The 20,057-nt window shown below is 32.7% G+C and overlaps 1 protein-coding gene and 1 pseudogene across 1 annotated transcript; both read right to left on the bottom strand.

Annotated features, from left to right (window-relative positions):
- Positions 1-5,445: 5,445 nt before the first annotated feature.
- Positions 5,446-9,932, bottom strand: LOC111992715 (peroxidase A2-like; annotated as a pseudogene).
- Positions 9,933-12,504: 2,572 nt separating this feature from the next.
- Positions 12,505-14,911, bottom strand: LOC111992722 (peroxidase 59). Its single transcript, XM_065771163.1, has 4 exons — positions 14,497-14,911; positions 13,814-13,996; positions 13,246-13,414; positions 12,505-13,031 (listed from the first exon to the last, which is right to left on the bottom strand). Exons 1-4 carry the CDS (start codon positions 14,710-14,712, stop codon positions 12,613-12,615), a joined length of 987 nt encoding a protein of 328 aa, XP_065627235.1. The 5' UTR covers positions 14,713-14,911; the 3' UTR covers positions 12,505-12,612.
- Between the last annotated feature and the right edge of the window lie 5,146 nt (positions 14,912-20,057).

Here is a 20,057-nt window from a genome sequence, read left to right as displayed (position 1 = left end):
ATGGCAGATCCAGGCAAAGAGCATAGCAATGCAGTAAAGTGGATCTTTAGATATCTTACGGACACTCATGATTTCGGTATTCTATTTTATCAGAGAGCTAGTACAGAAGCTATGGGTTATGGGGATTCCGACTATGCAGGGGACCTTGATTCTAGAAAGTCCATGATAGGCTATGTGTTTAGGTTTGTTGGTGGCCCAATTTGCAAGAAGTCTACACTACAAGATGTAATTGCTTTATCCACTACAGAAGCAGAATATATGGCGATGACAAAGGCAGGAAAAGAAGCCATTTGGCTTATTGGACTAGTTAATGAGCTTGGTTTCAAGCAGGATAGCATGGTGCTACATTGTGATAGTTAGAGTGCAATTCATTTGGCAAAGAATCAGGTATATCGTGCAAGAACAAAGCATATTGCTGTGCAATATTAGAAGATCAGAGAATGGGTTATGTTTGGTGATATTTCTTTATCGAAGATTCTCACTAGTGAGAATGCCTCTAATATGTTAACAAAGCGAGTTCCAACAGACAAGTTCAAGCACTGCTTAGACTTGATTGGTGTTTGCAGCTTTTGAGCCCTTAAGGGCTAAGGTGGAGGCGATGGAGGAGTTTGCTCGTGTAGCTTGATCAATTCAAGCCAAGGTGGAGATTTGTTGATGTGGGTGGCTTGAATTGCCACTGAAGATGAAGCCCACTATTTGTATGTCAGCCAAGTATGACCGAATACAACTAGAAATATAATTCCTAGTAATAGCCCACCTATAACATATATATATTAGGTTTGAGATGAACGGCAATATTTTGAGAGAAAAAGAGAGACAGTCAGCTTCTATTCTTATTGTTTCTGTGAGAGAGTGCTAAGGCGTAATTGGGATTTGGGTTTCTTGAGAGTGTTCTTGTGCACTATTGTATCTCACCATTTTTATAGTGAAATTTCTTCGTCGTCGCCGTGGAGGTAGGCAGCTTGCCGAACCACGTAAATTCTTGTGTTCTTTGTGTGTGCTTGTTATTTAATTTTCACTTATTTACTGTTATCGATTTGAGTCCTAAGGTGAGGTGCTATCTGCACAACATAATTAAGCACATACCCATTGGGCTTAGACCTTTTGGATTAAAGTGTGTCTCTATATGTTATATTAATTATTCAAGGAAGCTCCCCAAGGTGTTTATCTCCCTACAGCAACAACAACAACAACAACAACAACAACAAAAAAAGCAGTACTTGATTTCTTGAAAGTAATATACCATACAAAAATAAAAAGAAAACAAAAAGATAAAGATAAATCACTCCATGGTCCACCCTCTTAAAACTAATTACTATCTTAAATATTTATAATCCACTTAATAATATAAAATTTACAAAAGAAAAAAAAGTGAAAAAAAAAATTACCCAGTACTTGATTTATTGAAAGTAAAGTACCATACAAAAAGATTAAAAAATAAATAAATAAATCATTCCACAATCCACACTCTAAATACTAATAACTATCTTAAATATTTATAATCTACTTAATAATATAAAATTTATAAAAGAAAAAAAATTCCCAGTACTTGATTTCTTCAAAGAAAGTATCATACAAAATGGGAAAAAATAAAAGATAAAGATAAAGATAAATCACTCCACAGTCTACACTCTAAATATTAATCACTATCTTAAATATTTATAATCCAATTAATAATATAAAATTTACAAAAAAAAAGTGAAAAAAAAAATTTACCTAGTACTTGATTTCCTAAAATTAAAGTACCATAAAAAGAAAAAGATAAAGATAAATCACTCCACAATCCATACTCTAAATACTAATTACTATCTATATATTTATAATCCACTTAATAATATAAATTTACAAAAAAAAAAGTGAAAAAAAAATTACCAGTACTTTATTTCTTGAAAGTAAAGTATCATACAAAAGAGGGAAAAAAAAAGATAAAAAAGATAAATCACTCCAAATCTACACTCTAAATACTAATTACTATCTTAAATATTTATAATCCACTTAATAATACAAATTTGGCTACACAAAGCTTTAACCTTTTTTGAGGATAAACGGCAAACACAGAGATTTAACTTTTGATATACACAACTATGGGAATGGGTTAGACTTTATCGGTTTTGAGTTACAAATGGGTGGATAGTTCAGACTTAGGTCATAAATCATAATGGTTGGGCTTGGGCTTTTTGTCTATTTTGAGATGATAGTTATTTGTTTTTAAAGAATTACATTTATTCGGCTTAATTGTCAACCTCAGCTCATATTAATAACTAATAGTAAAAATAAGTTTCTATAAGTTAGGAAAAATGCAAAACCCTTTAACTTTTAGTCTTTTTCATTTCAATTCTCTACCTTTCATTCTTGTCATTTCAGTCTTCTAACTTTCAATTTTTGTCAATGCAGGACTCCGTTACAACTCAATTAGTGGCTGCCATTAATTGAGCCAAAACGACATCATTTGGGTTTTTTTTTTTTTAAATAAATTTCAGAATTTAAGAAAAAAAAATCTGTAAAAAATAAAAAAAAAAAAAAAAAAAAAAAAAAAAAAAAAAACCTAAACCAGAGAACTCAGCAGCAGCGAGAGTCAGAAACCAGAAGAAGAAGAAGCAACACACACAAATGTCTTCCTCAACCGTTATTCAAGGGCTATAGCGCGATTTCGAAGCCAAATCTAACGATCTCAACAAACTCCAAAAAGGCATGTATTTTTTTAATTATATGGTGTTAGTATTTACACCCAAATTTGGGTTAGCAATGGCTAGATTGATTTCGGTATTTGTGAGAGATTAATGGGGTTTGTGTGATTAGGAAGATGGGTTCTCATATGCTGGATCTTCTATAACTTTAGTCTATGCTTATTCTTTGTTGTACTTGCTGGATTACTGTATTGCTTCAGTAACTAACTCTTATTAGTATGAGAAAATCCTTGTCTCAGCTGTGTAAGGCTATTTCATTCCAGTAACTCTTAATTTCAGAGTTTTTACTTTTTATGCACATGTTTGAAATTGAAGCACTCTAAGATGGTATATAATTTGTTAGATATTGCAAAGAATCACCAAGTGAGAAAGAAGTACACTATCCAGCTTGGCAAGAATGAGCTCAGTTCGGTGATGGAGTTCTGAATTGGTTTCTTTTTTTTCTTTTTTCTTTTTACAGATTTTTATTTTTTTCTTTAAATTATGAAATTTATTTATAAAAAAATAAAAAATAAAAAAGCCAAAACGACGTTATTTTGGCTCAATTAGCGGCAGTCCCTAACTAAGTTTTAACACAGTCCTGCATTGACAAAAATTGAAAATTAGAGGGCTAAAATGACAAAACTGAAAGTTAAAAAACTGAAATGAAAAAGACTGAAAGTTAGAGAGTCAGTTTTGCATTTTTGCCTATAAGTTATTATAAGTTATTGGCTAATAGTTTAAAAACTTAATAAAAAATGTTTAAAAAACTAAATGGAAGGTTAGAACAACATATGGTAGGACCTCATGCATTCCCATATGAGATTTCTACTTTTATATATATATATATATTGAAATGATTAGGACTAAAATTTAGTGTATTGCTACACGTGATGCAATAAGAGGACTTATAATTCTTTCCCATCTTGATCACCGCATTAACAAAGTCAGAAAGAAGGGTCTACTCTTCCACTATAGGCTCTAACTTTCAACAAGACTTCTGGTGATTGATTTGGGCTCATGACTAGAATATAGTACTTTCTTTTTCTTTTCAATTTTTGAGAAGAAATTAGTAGGGTTGAACTTTCTGTGTGATTGAGTAACAAGTAGAAGCATGAAACAGAGTGCAAGTGATTGAGTTCTGAGCGGAAGCTTGAAACAAAGAATGTACAAGAAGATTTAAATAGTTTAGCCCAATAGTCTACATCTAATATAAAAAGCTGCCAAAAGCCTTGTAGTTGAATTGGTATCTCCCCATGTACAAAGTACTGGAAGGTCTGGGGGGAAAGGATTTAAACTGCAAAGTTAGCAGTATGTTGTAATTATTTCTCAAAAAATAAAAATAAAAATAAAAAGCCATAAACAGCTACATATTTGATATTATGTACTTGATGTCGCGGAAGCCTAAAGAAAAGCACACACGATGCTCTCTTTGATGGACAGAAACTAAACTGTTAGTTCCTAGGTAGTAAACCTCGAGTCCACGAGGGGTTCCTTGAATCCACAAGGTGATAGGTCTGGAATCCACCAGAAGAAAATTTGACAAAAGTCTGTGTTTATTGATAATAGTCTCTGAAAAACGTTTACAGACTTAGGGGCCTATTTAAGGGCTCCTTAAAACTTGACTGACAAGAAAATATAATCTAAATTAACTCCTAATTGATACCTAACCATAACAGGAATCAAATTTGACCTAAAAAGCATTAAATGCACCTAAAAACAAGGAAATAAATGCCCTAAACCTAAAATAACGAAAATTACAAAAAAATACCAAATATAAAAGATTACAGAAATTAATTAGAATATTTTGTCCTACATCAGACCCCTCCACTTGAAATAAACTCGTCCTCGAGTTCATTCTTGNCATGAAAGAATGGTGGTGTTTGCTCTGTGCCAAGCATTATACAGAGAATGAGAGAGATCAGGCATGGAAATCGAACCATCAAGGAAGCCAAATTTATTCCTTCCACTCAATGATAGAAATACAGCCCTTGACCAACTGAGATAGTTTTCAGGACCGATCAGTGGTTGAGAAACAAGGACAACATCTGTAGGTGGAATGAAGTAAGGGCTTGATGGATTGGTATTTGCATCCTCCATTGGAAGTGAACGATTGAAAGAACTGTGATTTGCAATGTTAGAAGTATCGGTGGGAATTGGATCAGATTCTGAAGCTGTGTTGGAAGCGGAAGCCATGGATGAGCTATTGAAGCTCTGATACCATGTTACGAAAGAGTTCTAGAGAGTATTGGAAGAAAAGACTTTGGAAGATAATGAATTTTACTCAATAGAATCAGAAAATGGAAAAAGGTTAATTAACTTTACATTGTGCCTCTGCTTTATATACACGAAGCAGACAAAACAGAATTCTAACTAACTTAACAAACTCTAATCTCCTAATTAGAGTGACAGCTGTAATCCACTAACATTAACTCATAGGTGCCAATATCTACACGTGCTAATCAGTTGAGTATTAACACTTAAGTACACGACATCGTTTAGCCTTTCATCTTTGCTTTCTTCCTTTTAGTGTCAGCTGTGTCGTTTTGCTCTGTTTTACCTTCAGTGCATTCCTTGAAGTCTTCTTTCTTCTTGACTGCAACTTCTTCTTCTTTAGCAGATGTCTCAATACTTTCCATGGATTCAAATTTTAGAATATCTAACCAATAATCAAAATATATGAAATGCTTTGGTGTTTTGCAAAAGTAGATATTTGAACTGATAATTATAGGGACTGACTTTGAATCACAATGATAACTAAGTTTTAACAAAAGCATGGTTACTCAACAAATCTGACATTTGTTCCCATAAAACCAATGGAGAACTCCTTGTCTCCATTATTATACTTCATATTACAAGTCGCAAACTTATTTCTACTAATGCAAACAGAAGCAAAGCCACACTAATAACACTATATAGAAACTTAAAATAAGCCATAATGATACATGAGAACGCTGACAATACATAGAGAAGCAGATTATTGTGTATATATTGTCATCAAATTTTACTAAGTTGAGCACAAGTTATCTATTCAATATCCTGCAGTCCTTCCGAATCTGTGCAGGGGAACCACTTGGCGGACTTATGTTCCCCATCCTGATCATGGCATCAGCAAAGTCGTCACGAAAACGATCATTATCATCGTTATAAATTTGGACCCAATCCCTAGTTTTAGAACTAGATAATAAAGCTTGGTCAGAACTAAGAACGCTCTTTCCGTTGAGCAAGTTCTGAAAGTAATGGTTGTCAAAAATACTAATTTTAGCCCCTCCTTCGGTATTAATTTAACCCCCTCCTTCGGTGGATTGATCGAGGAGTGTTGTCTGGTTTTGGTCACCATCCTTGCAGAATTTTTGCAACTGAGACAACAGATTTCTATCCATAGTGCTGTCTGGAAGGCCAGTTCCTGAGTAGTTGAACAACCTATTGCTGAAGGCAGCACACCTAGCTAGTCCAATTGTATGAGAACCTATACAAATAAAACCCCAATACTCAATGCATCATATATGGCTGGATCATGAATACTACGGGGGATATGTCATGTGTGATTACAAATTACAAGAAGAGAAATCTAAAAGCATTTTTCGGGAGAAAAAAAAAAAAAAAAGAATGAATCAGTGACTTTCAATTAAGGTTATGAAGCAATTTTAGTTGTGACTTGTGACTTGTGAGCACATGTTAAAAGTACCTGATAAGGACACCACATCTTTTTCATCGAGGCCTACTCTTTTGAACTTGGAAATGATTGCATCCAATGTGTCAAATGCAGAAGGAACTGCGGCATCTGTTTCATTTAGTCTTTTTGACGCAAGTCCATCTTTTCTACCCAACAAAACAGTCCATGATGGCCCTCTAGTCTGCAAACCATTACCAAAGATATATGGTGAATTAGTATGTGCTTGAATTTCCGTCAAGATAAGATACTCTTTATCAAGAACTTTGTGATTCAATGACATACTTATTCAATCTTTCTCATCTTTTCTTATTATATTAAAGGTATGTTTGGTATACTGTAATAAGTAAGGTAATGTAATAGTTATTCCTATGATTTAGCTATTCTTTAGTTTGATTATATTTTTAATATAAAGAATAGTTATTTCTTATAAATAGCTAATGAATAACTATTCTTCAAAATGAAGAATAACTATTTCTCTTTAAAAGTGGTATATTAGCTATTCTTTAGTAAGTACAATAATTTCAAATTTTAAAATATTTTCAAATAAAAAACTTTCCATATACATCTAACAATTACTCCAATATAAAAATAAAAAATCATAAAAATAACACATCTCTCTTAAATTTAAAAAATAACAATTTTAAGGAGATTTAATTATATAAGTAAGATATTTATTAAAATAAATCTTAAATTTTAATCTAATTTTATAACTTGCAACCAAACTTATGAATAAGTTTATTTATTACTGTGGGGCCAGAAAATCAGACAGCCTTGGCCCACTCCAAGCCAGGTCCAGGGGCCAAGCCAGGCCCAGGGGCCCGCGCCGAGGATGCATAAGGAGTCCGAGGATGAAAACGCGAGGTCCGGCCCCCGAGGAACATATCCGAGGATGACCCCATCCTCGGGCATCCAAGACCTTCGAAAAACACGAGCACCACCCCACCAAAGAGGGGCCTTCTTGAATATCCGAGGAGGAGAGAGTCCAATGCCACGCGTCGGCGACGGGAGCACGGCGAAGGGGCAAGTCTTAGGCGAGCTGTCACCTCTGCATTGAATGCCCTCAACTAACGTCCTGGCCGCATTAATGAGGACAGGACTCCTGAACAGTGCTGTCTTGGATGCTGCAACCCACTGGAGGAATGGGGATGCGGCTGATGGGACAGGTTCTTAAGTGGTGGCCTGACTGATCAACAAATGGAGGGTTAGGATCAGTTTAGAAAGAGGTATATAATGTAAGGAGTCCCTCTTGAAAGGGGGAAAAAAAAGAATCTGCATTAAGAAGGACGGTAGCGACTTGTGTTCTCTGGACCTTTGTAATCAATCTTTAGAGAAATAATAAGAAGGCCAAGCCTCGGGAGACATGCCCGACGAGCATCATTGTGCACCTCAATTCACGTTTAGGATGATAAACCCACATGCAACCATGCAAGGCAGTTGCATCCCTTACTAGGGCTTAGTTCTTGAGCTCACTCTCTATAAATTCATTGAAGGGCAAGCTGGGCTTAGGTCCACTCTCTCTCAACCTAAAGAAGTGTCCCAAACCTAGTCCCTACAATTACATTACGACACATTTTATTTCTAGTAATAAAGATTACAATTTCTATTGTAATTCTCATTCAGTGTACCAAACCTACCCTAAATAGAGGGACGTAGTCCTAATCATCGAACTTGAGCCCTATGGAGAACTTCGGTTTAAATGCCTTTTTTGTTTTGCACGTAAATGCAGCAACATAATTTATTATGAAAAAAAAAACTTATAAATGCTTGTCATTTCATTATTCTAAAGTTGCTTTCAAATATCAAGTTGTGTATCATTTTGCTAGTGATCATATATATGTCAATAGAAATAGAAGGAAGCATAAAGAAGAGGATGTGAACTTACAACGACCACAGAATAAGATACTCTTTATCAAGAACTTTGTGAGTCAATGACATACTTATTCAATCTTTTTCATCTTTTCTTATTACACAGAGGGACATAGCCCTAATCATCGAACTTGAGCCCTATGGAGAACTTCGGTTTTAATGCTTTTTTTGTTTTGCACGTAAATGCAACAACATAATTTATTATGAGAAAAAAAAAAAAAAAACTTATAAATGCTTGTCATTTCATTCTTCTGAAGTTGCTTTCAAATATCAAATTGTATATCATTCTGCTAGTGATCATATATATGTCAATAGAAATAGAAGGAAGCATAAAGAAGAGGATTTGAACTTACAATGACCACGGAATCTCGGGTAAGTAGGGCTAGTAGATCAGCACAAGATACAACACCAGGACATGCACTCTCCACAATCCTTTTGATACCATATACATCTCTAAATCCTCTAACTGAGTTTAAGTTGGAAAGGGCAAATTTCTCCCCACCACTTGAATCCAACAGTACTGATCCATCACAACCCTAGAAAGGCAAAGAATTCACACAACATTAAAAGGAAAAAGGAAGTTAGAGACTTTGAGAGTGGCTTCATAAGAATTCTCACTTCTCATGTTACATTTTTGAAAGAATGATAAATATTCTTTTATGCTGATTTTATACATGCGAATTCTTCATCAGCTAATTCTTGGAATTATTAATTTCATTAATTAAAATTATCAACACTTTTATGACCTAGGAATGTCTTTCTCTTGAAACAATAGTAAAATTACGAGACTTCTTTGTTCACAACAAGAGATACTAAAAACACCATTTAAAAGTTATGAAATAGACAAATAACAGTATTATTTTATAATTTATTATGAGAAAAAAAAAAAAAAAACTTATAAATGCTTGTCATTTCATTCTTCTGAAGTTGCTTTCAAATATCAAATTGTATATCATTCTGCTAGTGATCATATATATGTCAATAGAAATAGAAGGAAGCATAAAGAAGAGGATTTGAACTTACAATGACCACGGAATCTCGGGTAAGTAGGGCTAGTAGATCAGCACAAGATACAACACCAGGACATGCACTCTCCACAATCCTTTTGATACCATATACATCTCTAAATCCTCTAACTGAGTTTAAGTTGGGAAGGGCAAATTTCTCCCCACCACTTGAATCCAACAGTACTGATCCATCACAACCCTAGAAAGGCAAAGAATTCCCACAACATTAAAAGGAAAAAGGAAGTTAGAGACTTTGAGAGTGGCTTCATAAGAATTCTCACTTCTCATGTTACATTTTTGAAAGAATGATAAATATTCTTTTATGCTGATTTTATACATGCGAATTCTTCATCAGCTAATTCTTGGAATTATTAATTTCATTAATTAAAATTATCAACACTTTTATGACCTAGGAATGTCTTTCTCTTGAAACAATAGTAAAATTACGAGACTTCTTTGTTCACAACAAGAGATACTAAAAACACCATTTAAAAGTTATGAAATAGACAAATAACAGTATTATTTGATGCTCAAACTCACATTTACAAAGCAATCATGAAAGTGAAGCCGAAGGAAAGAGGCAGCCATACGATTTTCCCTGTTGAAAGCTTTTTGCACTTCATTCCTCACAATATTTTGAAGATCAGGACATGTTTTATCATAAAAATTTGGGGTCAGTTGAGACAATGCATGAAGAAACAGCATAAAGAAAGTCATAATCAAAGAGTAGCCATATATAAAAGCTGTTAGACATCGGCATGGTTACTTCAATATAGCTTCCACACAAACTGATCAAAGGATAAAAAGACCCGAAATGATAATGCCATTTCAGTGTTAAGGTCTCAATGCACATGCAAAATCTTGCAGGCTTAATTTATAAATAAGATCTCAAGAGAATTAGGAATTTTATAATCAATTTCAAGATAATTTATGCTGTTACTGTATTGTTTAGTGCTGATGATGTATGGCACAGCTGCAGACTGTGTTTTCATGAGTTTAAAAGAATGCACTTCACTTGATAGTTAAGTAAACCTAGCTAATAGATTAGTAGTTTTGATATTACTAAAGTTGTAGAAAATATTGAAAGAGTACTATGGTGGATTGAACAGTTATCAGATTGCATAGAAAATGAGCTTTTCATGGAAGTTTTGAATCAAATCAAAACACAGTAAGCATTAGTGCTTGTGGAAAGGCCAAGGCAGCAAAGCTTTTTACTACCACGTTGGCGCACCATTTTTGTTGGGCGTGCATTTAGAATGTTCTATAAAAAAATAATAAATAAATAAAAATTGTTGGTATTAGTGTTATGGCAATTGATAGCTACATAGGTTGATTTTAATGCTTTGACCATATCTTATCTAATCTAATTTAATGGAAGTCACTGAACTTAGTCAGGATAATCCTTGAATGGCCTTACAACTCAGATTAATAAAACAAGCGGGTGCCTTTGGATTCATTTCTACATTTGGATTTTGATGGCTAAAAAATTCTCTAGTACCTAGCTAAATAAAGTGCTTGATCAATGTTCATATATTGACAACAATAATAATAAAAAAAACACGCAAATACATAAAATTTACAATTGTCTTCTACGAGTTTTCATATTTTGAAATCGTTGCATAATATTCTCATTATCAATTCTATAAATTATATCTCTTTCAATTTTCAATGTACACAACCAAGCAATCATTCTTCTACTAAATGTAGAACAAATTATGGAGAAAATTTTAATTTTATTAGTATAAAAAAAATTAAGAATGTTCCCAAATTTTTTTTGAAGGGTAAACAAATATAAATTTTTAAATTATTATTATTATTATTATAAATCAATTTAGGGTGGTCCTGGGACCACCCTGGCCTTAAGATGGCGCTGCCTTGTCAAGTTTGTCAAGCTATTTTTAATGGAACTCGAGTTATACAGCAAACTCGAGTTTCAAAAAAGTGGTAGATCTTTAATTATTTCGCAAACAGTATTAGATCGCCGAATATTTCTGCCTAAGATAATATTTGGCCATTTTGGCCGCTTTTTAAGTTGAGAGATTCTAATAAAGCATTTTATAGAAGTGAAGAGAAAAATCTCCTCATACACGACTTGATTGACCTTACAATTCAGATTAATTAGTACTAAAATTTAGTGTGTCTCTACACGTGATGCACTAAGAGGACTCATAATTCTTTCGCATCTTGATCACCGCATTAACAAAGTCAGAAAAAAGGGTCTACGCTTCCACTATAGGCTCTAACTTTCAACAAGATTTCTGGTGATTGATTTGGGCTCATGAATAGAATATAGTACTTTCTTTTTCTTTTTAATTTTAATTTTTGAGAAGAAATTAATACTGTTGAAGTTTTTGTGCGAATGAGTAACAAGTGGAAGTATGAAACAAAGGGCAAGTAATTGAGTTATGAGTGGAAGCACGAAACAGAGAATGTACAAGAAGGTTTAAATAGTTTAGCCCAATAGCCTAAATCTAACGTAAAAGGCCATTAACAGCTACTTATTTGATATTAAGTGTGTTTGGCATGGTATTTTTGTAAATTTATTTTACTATTCAGTTTATTTTTGCTACTATTTATAAATCTCACTATACCTTTTAGTGCTATTTATGAATCTCACTGTATTATTTCAGCTAATTTTTACATTTATTTACAGTACTTTTAACAAAAAAAAATTTCAGTTTCAGCAAATAAGTAGATCCTAAATGGACCCTAAGTACTTCAATTACAATGAATCCAATCAAGGTTTATATACTATAGAAACGGTAGACCAACTTAAGATTAATATACCTGTTCTAGAAATATATGAGCTTTTACAATTGGTTTGGACTGAATGGGTCATTATATGTCTAACAAAGACAAAGTAGGTTCTAGAGAACCTTTCTGAATTTGATTTTGAGCTGTTATCAGAAAATGGTGACCTGATTACACATAAACGACCTTTGAACATTGATCATGTGACTATTTAGCATGAGATCTTAAAGTATTGCTACCTTGAATTGAAACTTACTTTCCATGGATTCAAATTTTAGAATATCTAACCAATAATCAAAATATATGAAATGCTTTGGTGCAAAAGTAGATATTTGAACTGATAATTACAGGGACTGACTTTGAATCACAATGATAACTAAGTTTTAACAAAAGCATGGTTACTCAACAAATCTGACATTTGTTCCCATAAAACCAATGGAGAATTCCTTTTCTCCATATATTATACTTTACATTACAAGTCGCAAACTTATTTCTACTGATGCAAACAGAAGCAAAGCCACACTAATAACACTATATAGAAACTTAAAATAAGCCATAATGATTCATGAGAACGCTGACCATACATAGAGAAACAGATTATAGTGTATATATTGTCATCAAATTTTACTAAGTTGAGCACAATTTATCAATTCACTCTCCTGCAGTTCTTCCGAATCTGTCCACGGGAACCCCTTGGCGGTTTTATGTTCCCCATCCTAATTATGGCATCAGCAAAGTCGTCAAAGAAAAGATCATTATCATCGTTATAAATTTGGACCCAGTAACTAGTTTTAGAACTAGATAATAAAACTTGGTCGGAACTAAGAACGCTCTTTCCGTTGAGCAAGTTCTGAAAGTAATGGTTGCCAAAAATATTAATGTAACCCCCTCCTTCGGTGTATTGATCGAGTAGTGTTGTCTGGTTTTGATCACCATCCTTGCACAATTTTTGCAACTGAGACAACATATTTCTATCCATAGTGCTGTCTGGAAGGCCAGTTCCTGAGTAGTTGAACAACCTATTGCTGAAGGCAGCACACCTAGCTAGTCCAATTGTATGAGAACCTATACAAATACACCCCAATACTCAATGTATCATATATGGTTGGATCATGAATACTACGGAGGATATGTCATATGTGTGATTACAAATTACAAGAAGAGAAATCTAAAAGAATTTTTGGAAAAAGGAAAAAAATAAATAATAATGTATCAGTGACTTTCAATTATGGTTATGAAGCAATTTAAGTTGAGACTTGTGAGCACATATTAAAAGTACCTGATAAAGACACCACGTCTTTTTCATCGAGGCCTACTCTTTTGAACTTGGAAATGATTGCATCCAATGTGTCAAATGCAGAAGGAAGTGCGGCATCTGTTCCATCTAGGCTTATTGACACAAATCCATCTCTTCTGCCCAACAAAACAGTCCATGATGGCCCTCTAGTCTGCAAACCATTACCGAACATATATGGTGAATTAGCGTGTACTTGAATTTCCGTCAAGATAAGAAACTCTCTATCAAGAACTTTGTGATTCAATGACATACTTATCCAATCTTTCTCATCTTTTCTTATTACATTTAATAGAGGGACATAGCCCTAATCAACGAACTTGGGCCCTATGGAGAACTTCGGTTTAAATGCCTTTTTTGTTTTGCGCGTAAATGCAACAACAGAATTTACTATGAAAAAAAAAAAAACCCCACAACAAACAAACTTATAAATGCTTGTCATTTCATTCTTCTGATGTTGCTTTCAAATATCAAATTGTATATCATTCTGCTAGTGATCATATATATGTCAATAGAAATAGAAGGAAGCATAAAGAGGAGGATTTGAACTTACAATGACCACGGAATCTCGGGCAACGAGGGCTAGTATATCAGCACAAGATACAACACCAGGACATGCACTCTCTACAGTACTTTTGATATGATCTACAACTTCAAATCCTCTAACTGAGTTTAAGTTGGAAAGGGCAAATTTCTCCCCACCACTTACATCCAACAATACTGATCCATCACAACCCTAGAAAGGGCAAAGAATCCCCACAACGTTAAAAGAAAAAAGGAAGTTAGAGACTTTGAGAGTGGCTTCATAAGAATTCTCACTTCTCACGTTACATTTTTAAAAGAATGATAAATATTCTTTTACATTGATTTTATACATTCTTTTACACTATATCTGCATTGTGTATGCATTGATGGACACATTTTAAAAAGTGAAAATGTGATCTTTACATTTATAACATAAAATGTAAATGTGTAATAATGAGTATGGGAGAATCATTATCATTAAAAGAAAGAACTTTTCAAATATTAATCAATATGCAAAATTTTCAACAAATTCTTGGAATTATTAATTTCATTAATTAAAATTATCAACACTTTTATGACCTAGGAATATCTTTCTCTTAAAACCATAGTAAAATTACGAGACTTCTTTGTTCATAACTAGAGATACTAAAAACACCATTTAAAAGTTATGAAATAGACAAAATAACAGTATTATTTGATGCTCAAACTCACATTTACAAAGCAGTCATGAAAGTGAAGCCGAAGCAAAGAGGCAGCCATACGATTTTCCTTGTTGAAAGCTTTTTGCACCTCATTCCTCACAATATTTTGAAGATTAGGACATGTTTTATCATAAAAATTTGGGGTCAGTTGAGACCATGCATGAAGTAACAGCATAAAGAAAGTCATAATCAAAGAGTAACCATAAAAGCTGTTAGACATCGTCATGGTTACTTCAATAGCTTCCACACAACTGATCAAAGGATATAAAGACCCGAAATGATAATGCAATTTCAGTGTGAACTGTTAAGGCCTCAATGCACATCAAAAATCTTGCAGCTAAAATTATAACTAAGATCTTTAGAGCATTAGCAATTTTATAATCACCGGCACTATATTGTTAGTGCTGGTAATGTATGGCAGCCGTATTCTACTCTAACTTAATCTAAGTATATATGTGTATAAAATTCCTTCTTGAAAACTTGAATCACGGCTCTTACCTTCTACACCCCACAAGTACTTATACCCCACAAGTATTCATACTTATAAAGTGATCATCGCACTAAAAGCATGTGGTGATTTTAATAGATTAGTAGTTTTAATATTACTAAAGTTGTAGTTAATTTTGAAAGAGCACTATGGTGGGTTGAACGGTTATCAGATTACATAGAAAATGAGCTTTTCGTGGAAGTTTTGAATGAAATCAAAACACAGTAAGCATTAGTGCTTGTCGAATGGCCAAAGCAGCAAAGCTTTTTACTACCACGTTGGCGCACCATTTTTTGTTGGGCGTGCATTTAGAATGTTCAATGATAATAAAAATTGTTGGGCGTGCATTTATGGCAATTGATAGCTACATAGGTCGACTCTAATGCTTTAATTATATCTTATCTAATCTAATTTAATGGGAGTCACTGAACTTAGTCAGGATATTAATCATTGAATGACCTTGTATACAACTCAGATTAATTAAACAAACAGGTGCCTTTGGATTCATTTCTACATTTGGATTTTGATGGCTAAATAATTCTCTAGTACCTAGCTAAATAAAGTGCTTGATCAATGTTCACAAGTGTTGAAATCACATACAAGCTCGAAGGTCTAACAATGGAGGAAATGGAATCACAGGGAGAGAGTGAACATTGTGAAGCTTGTGAAATGATTTCTTATCTTGATAAATATCTGCCTCTGTTCTTTATATAAGAGAAACAAAGGAGCGGGAAACCACATAACAGACGTATACTAATATAATACGTATACTAAAAAAAACTCCTCTATATACAAACGTATACTAATATAATACCAGTAACTAAACTCTAAGTAGCTTAAGCAGTAGTAAAATTGAAACTATACACTTGCATTGCTTCATCAATCTTACTTCAATCTAACTTCAGTTTCTAACAACAAGGGCCAACCTTCTAATTAAATCAAATTATCTATAATGATCTGTTAAACTTGAAGAAGTGGATAGTAGTAGCAAGTGCAAGGTGAAGAAAGATATAAAGGCAGTACACGTGTCAAGGAAGAAGAGAGAAGAAATCAGTGACAGTTAAGCACTGAAGAAAACAAGTGTCAAATTCTGATTGGTTGTATTGTTGAAAGGTTGTTTATTAGTTATTTAGGCGGAAACTTATTAGTCCCTGTTTTAGCGTGTGTATATATAGAGTAGGTACTAATTATTTTGCAACCACTTTCACCAGAAGTTAGCGATAATCAATAAGAGTTTTTCCTATTCTCTTCAATTTTCTCTCTGTTTTACATGATCCATGATAAGCTTCACATGCGACGTCTGATAATGCAATTTGTACGCAATTTTTTTTAAAATGGGCAAATTCGTCGTTATTCATGGCGGCTAATTTTATCATATTACAAATTTACTAACTATAGTGGATGTACATAAATCAGACAATTTGAAGAGACAAACATAATGTCTTACACCTGGACGACTCGGTGTCAAAGGGTCAATTTCTCTCTTAATATCAAAGAAAAAGTATTCTGGGTGGACTAAGTACTAACAATCTACTAACCAATTAGGCTTAGTTACTAAATTAAAGAATACAGGCAGAAAATGAAAGTAATATATCTTTCTAAACTTTAATCTTAAACATCCTTACTGCAAGGCCAACTAAAGTGTGCCACGAGTGGCAGCTAGGCAAATTGCTTTAGATGTTGTTCAAGCACTAATGCATTTAAGTGTGTTGCAGTTCATCAAGTAGCGTGGAAAATTCATATTTTATTCAATTCCTTAAAAATGAACCCACCAATCTATTTAGACTAGTTATATCTTTAGCTAATATAAACAGTCCAAATATCTCTAATAACCTATGATTAATAGGTTATTTTTTAGATTTAATATATTTTTTTGTATAAATTTAGTGTGGCCACTGAAAAAATTTCCTAGTTTTACCACTACATCCTAAGGGTTCATGACGGTATTGATAATTTTTGCTATGCCATGTAGATCAGTTTTAGGTATTTCAAGTGAAGTGATTAGTGACTCAAAACAATGATCAGAAACCATGAATCCTAAGAGGAAAGTGTTTGAATAGTGATGATGATTGTGGATGGTGTAACTACTAAGGGAAGTGTTGGTAATAGTAGTTGAGCTAGGAATTTGTCTTTGAGGGGCCAAGTTTAAAATGAGATCATAAATTTTTAATCTGTATATAATATATTTATATTACGTACAATGAAAAGTGATATATTCATAATAATTTTAGGTAGCAGATTGCTATTGGTTTTAATCTGAAACCACCATTAAAATTATTTTCTTACCCACCAACAACAACAAATAACAATCCACCACCTAAAATTTATTGTGAAAATATAGTTAAAATGTTGTGGACATGGCATTTTTCTGTGTACAATAGTCTAAAATAGAATTATAAATGAAATTATATGTCATTGAATGCATTCAAAAAAAAAAAAAACATATAATCAAATAAGTGAATAACCAATCATATATTTTGGTCAAATTTATAATAATATATTATATTTATATGCTATATAATATAGTACAAGGGCGGAGCTACATGTATGAGTGGAAAATTTTAAAAATATTTTAATACTATGTATAAATATTTAACATTTTAATTATTAGCCTACAAAAATGGAACTCGGCCCCCCAAATATTTGAACTAATCCAATGATGCTCTATTGAGCTAGGAATTTGTCTTTGAGGGGCCAAGTTTAAAATGAGATCATAAATTTTTAATCTGTATATAATATATTTATATTACGTACAATGAAAAGTGATATATTCATAATAATTTTAGGTAGCAGATTATTATTGGTTTTAATCTGAAACCACCATTAAAATTATTTTCTTACCCACCAACAACAACAAATAACAATCCACCACCTAAAATTTATTGTGAAAATATAGTTAAAATGTTGTGGACATGGCATTTTTCTGTGTACAATAGTCTAAAATAGAATTATAAATGAAATTATATGTCATTGAATGCATTCAAAAAAAAAAAAAACATATAATCAAATAAGTGAATAACCAATCATATATTTTGGTCAAATTTATAATAATATATTATATTTATATGCTATATAATATAGTACAAGGGCGGAGCTACATGTATGAGTGGAAAATTTTAAAAATATTTTAATACTATGTATAAATATTTAACATTTTAATTATTAGCCTACAAAAATGGAACTCGGCCCCCCAAATATTTGAACTAATCCAATGATGCTCTAAAAAAATTTGTCCAATTGATCTAGTAGTTATAGATAATTTTTTTTTCTCACATTTATTTTTTATTGTAAAATGTGTTTTTATGTCTGTAGGGATATAGGTCCAAAATTATATGTTAGGCCTTAGGCCTTATCCGAGGATGTGAGCATGTCTGAGGAGGGGTAAATAATCGTGAAGGGTTCTAAGTTTAAAGTCTCATAAGGAAAGAACGGATTGAGGGTGGTCCGAGGAGGAACTCCTCCTCGGATGTGGTGAATACAGTTCAAGTATGTATTCCAACAATCTAGGTGACCTTCCAGAAGGCTCCCGCGATAAGGACGTATATCATACACATATAAGAGCGATAAGAACTCAGAAATATCTAAGAAAAAGTAGCTACCACTGCATTAAATACACTGCAACTACTTTTCTAGCCGCATTTATGTGGAAAAAACTCCTGAACAGTGCTGTCTTCGCTACCACCACTCACAGAAGGCTAAAAAAAGTGTCTAATGGGACAGACACTCAAATAAGGGCTTAAATGATTAACAAGTGTAGGATCAAAATGATCCAAGAGGAGATATATAAGAAGGGAGACCCTCCATGAAGCAGAGATCGAAAAAATAGAGAAAAACTACTGTAGCAATCAAAATTGCATTTGTAATTAGTTCTGTTGATTTATACCAAAATTTGTCTCCTCGGACATTGAATTCATTCAGTCCTACATACCTTGTTCTTGCTTGATCATTTTTTAAATCCATACTAGCCGTTGTTAAATTCATATAGGGTCCAGTTCTTTGACTCATTCTTTACAAATTTATTGTATTGAGCTGGTTTGGCCAATATCCCATATCTCTTGGGTTTGGGCTGTAAAACGTGACCCTACAATGTTTGTTAAAGTTTTGGATTATTCATGTGTTTGAATACTTCATTAGTTTAATTGAAATTTTTTTTTTTACTCACTTTGGTAGACAATTTGGTAATTTATATTAAAAATGAAAACTTTAAGGATTTCCTATGAAAGATACTAAAGTAAATGTGTGTGTAGATGTATGTGTTTGTGCATGTTTATGAAAGTTAAAATAAACTAATAAATTAATATCATAAGTTGGTCTCCCCAAACAAAAATTTCTTACTAGGCCCCTAATATAGTATATTTATCATTTTCTTTTTTGATTAAAAAAAATGTTATATCCATAATATTTTTACAGCATTTTCATCATAAATCTTAAGTGACGGGTTATTATTGATTGTTACTAATAGACAAAAAATTAATTTTAATTGTAAATTTAAATTAGAACTAATAAAAAAATTAGAATCAATATCAATTTATTAATTATAATTTATTGTAAAAATATTATCACATAGCACTTCTAAAAAATTTAAAGAATAATAAAACAAGGGCATGAAAGCCAATAAGCCATGTACCTACCTGATAGTAACTGAGATCACTTTTTTTCTTTTCAAGTGTATAGTTTTAAACTCTGCCGTTTTTTCAAAAAAAGTGTATAGTTTTAAAACCAAACACGTGTGGTCCTCTTGGAATTAGAGCAAATAGTAAAGTATTTGACTTAGAAATCTGTGAAGCACTAAAAGGCTTTAGAAAACAAGTACGTGTAAAAGAAGAAATAGTTTCCTACTCCTAATATATTCCCAGGACACAAATTTGAGACAAGAAACTGTCAAGCTCGTAAGTTACATTCTTCTATATTCAAAGAAAAATGATTTTTTTTTTTTAAGAGAAGGGGAAAAGAATTCTTAAAATGCCCACTTTAATACAATGTCAAAAATGTCTAGAATTGAGAGAGACAAGGAAGAAAAACATAAAGTGAAAGTATACGAAAATTAACTTAGTTTGACATCACAACCTACGTTCACAACAGAA

Source organism: Quercus suber, unplaced genomic scaffold (assembly GCF_002906115.3).
Source record: "Quercus suber isolate HL8 unplaced genomic scaffold, Cork oak 2.0 scaffold_40, whole genome shotgun sequence".
In the NCBI taxonomy this organism is placed as follows: domain Eukaryota; kingdom Viridiplantae; phylum Streptophyta; class Magnoliopsida; order Fagales; family Fagaceae; genus Quercus; species Quercus suber.
Note: the sequence above shows the minus strand (reverse complement) of the source record. Positions and strands in the feature narration are given on the sequence as shown.

Bases quoted from the DNA above. Each gene is read 5' to 3' on its own strand.
- LOC111992722 (XM_065771163.1), bottom strand. From the start codon at position 14,712: ATGACGATGTCTAACAGCTTTTATGGTTACTCTTTGATTATGACTTTC. The intron at 13,997-14,496 runs GTGAGTTTGAGC...TGCCCTTTCTAG, and splicing joins TTCATGACTGCTTTGTAAAT to GGTTGTGATGGATCAGTATT. The intron at 13,032-13,245 runs GTACTTTTAATA...GTATTTGTATAG, and splicing joins AGACGTGGTGTCTTTATCAG to GTTCTCATACAATTGGACTA.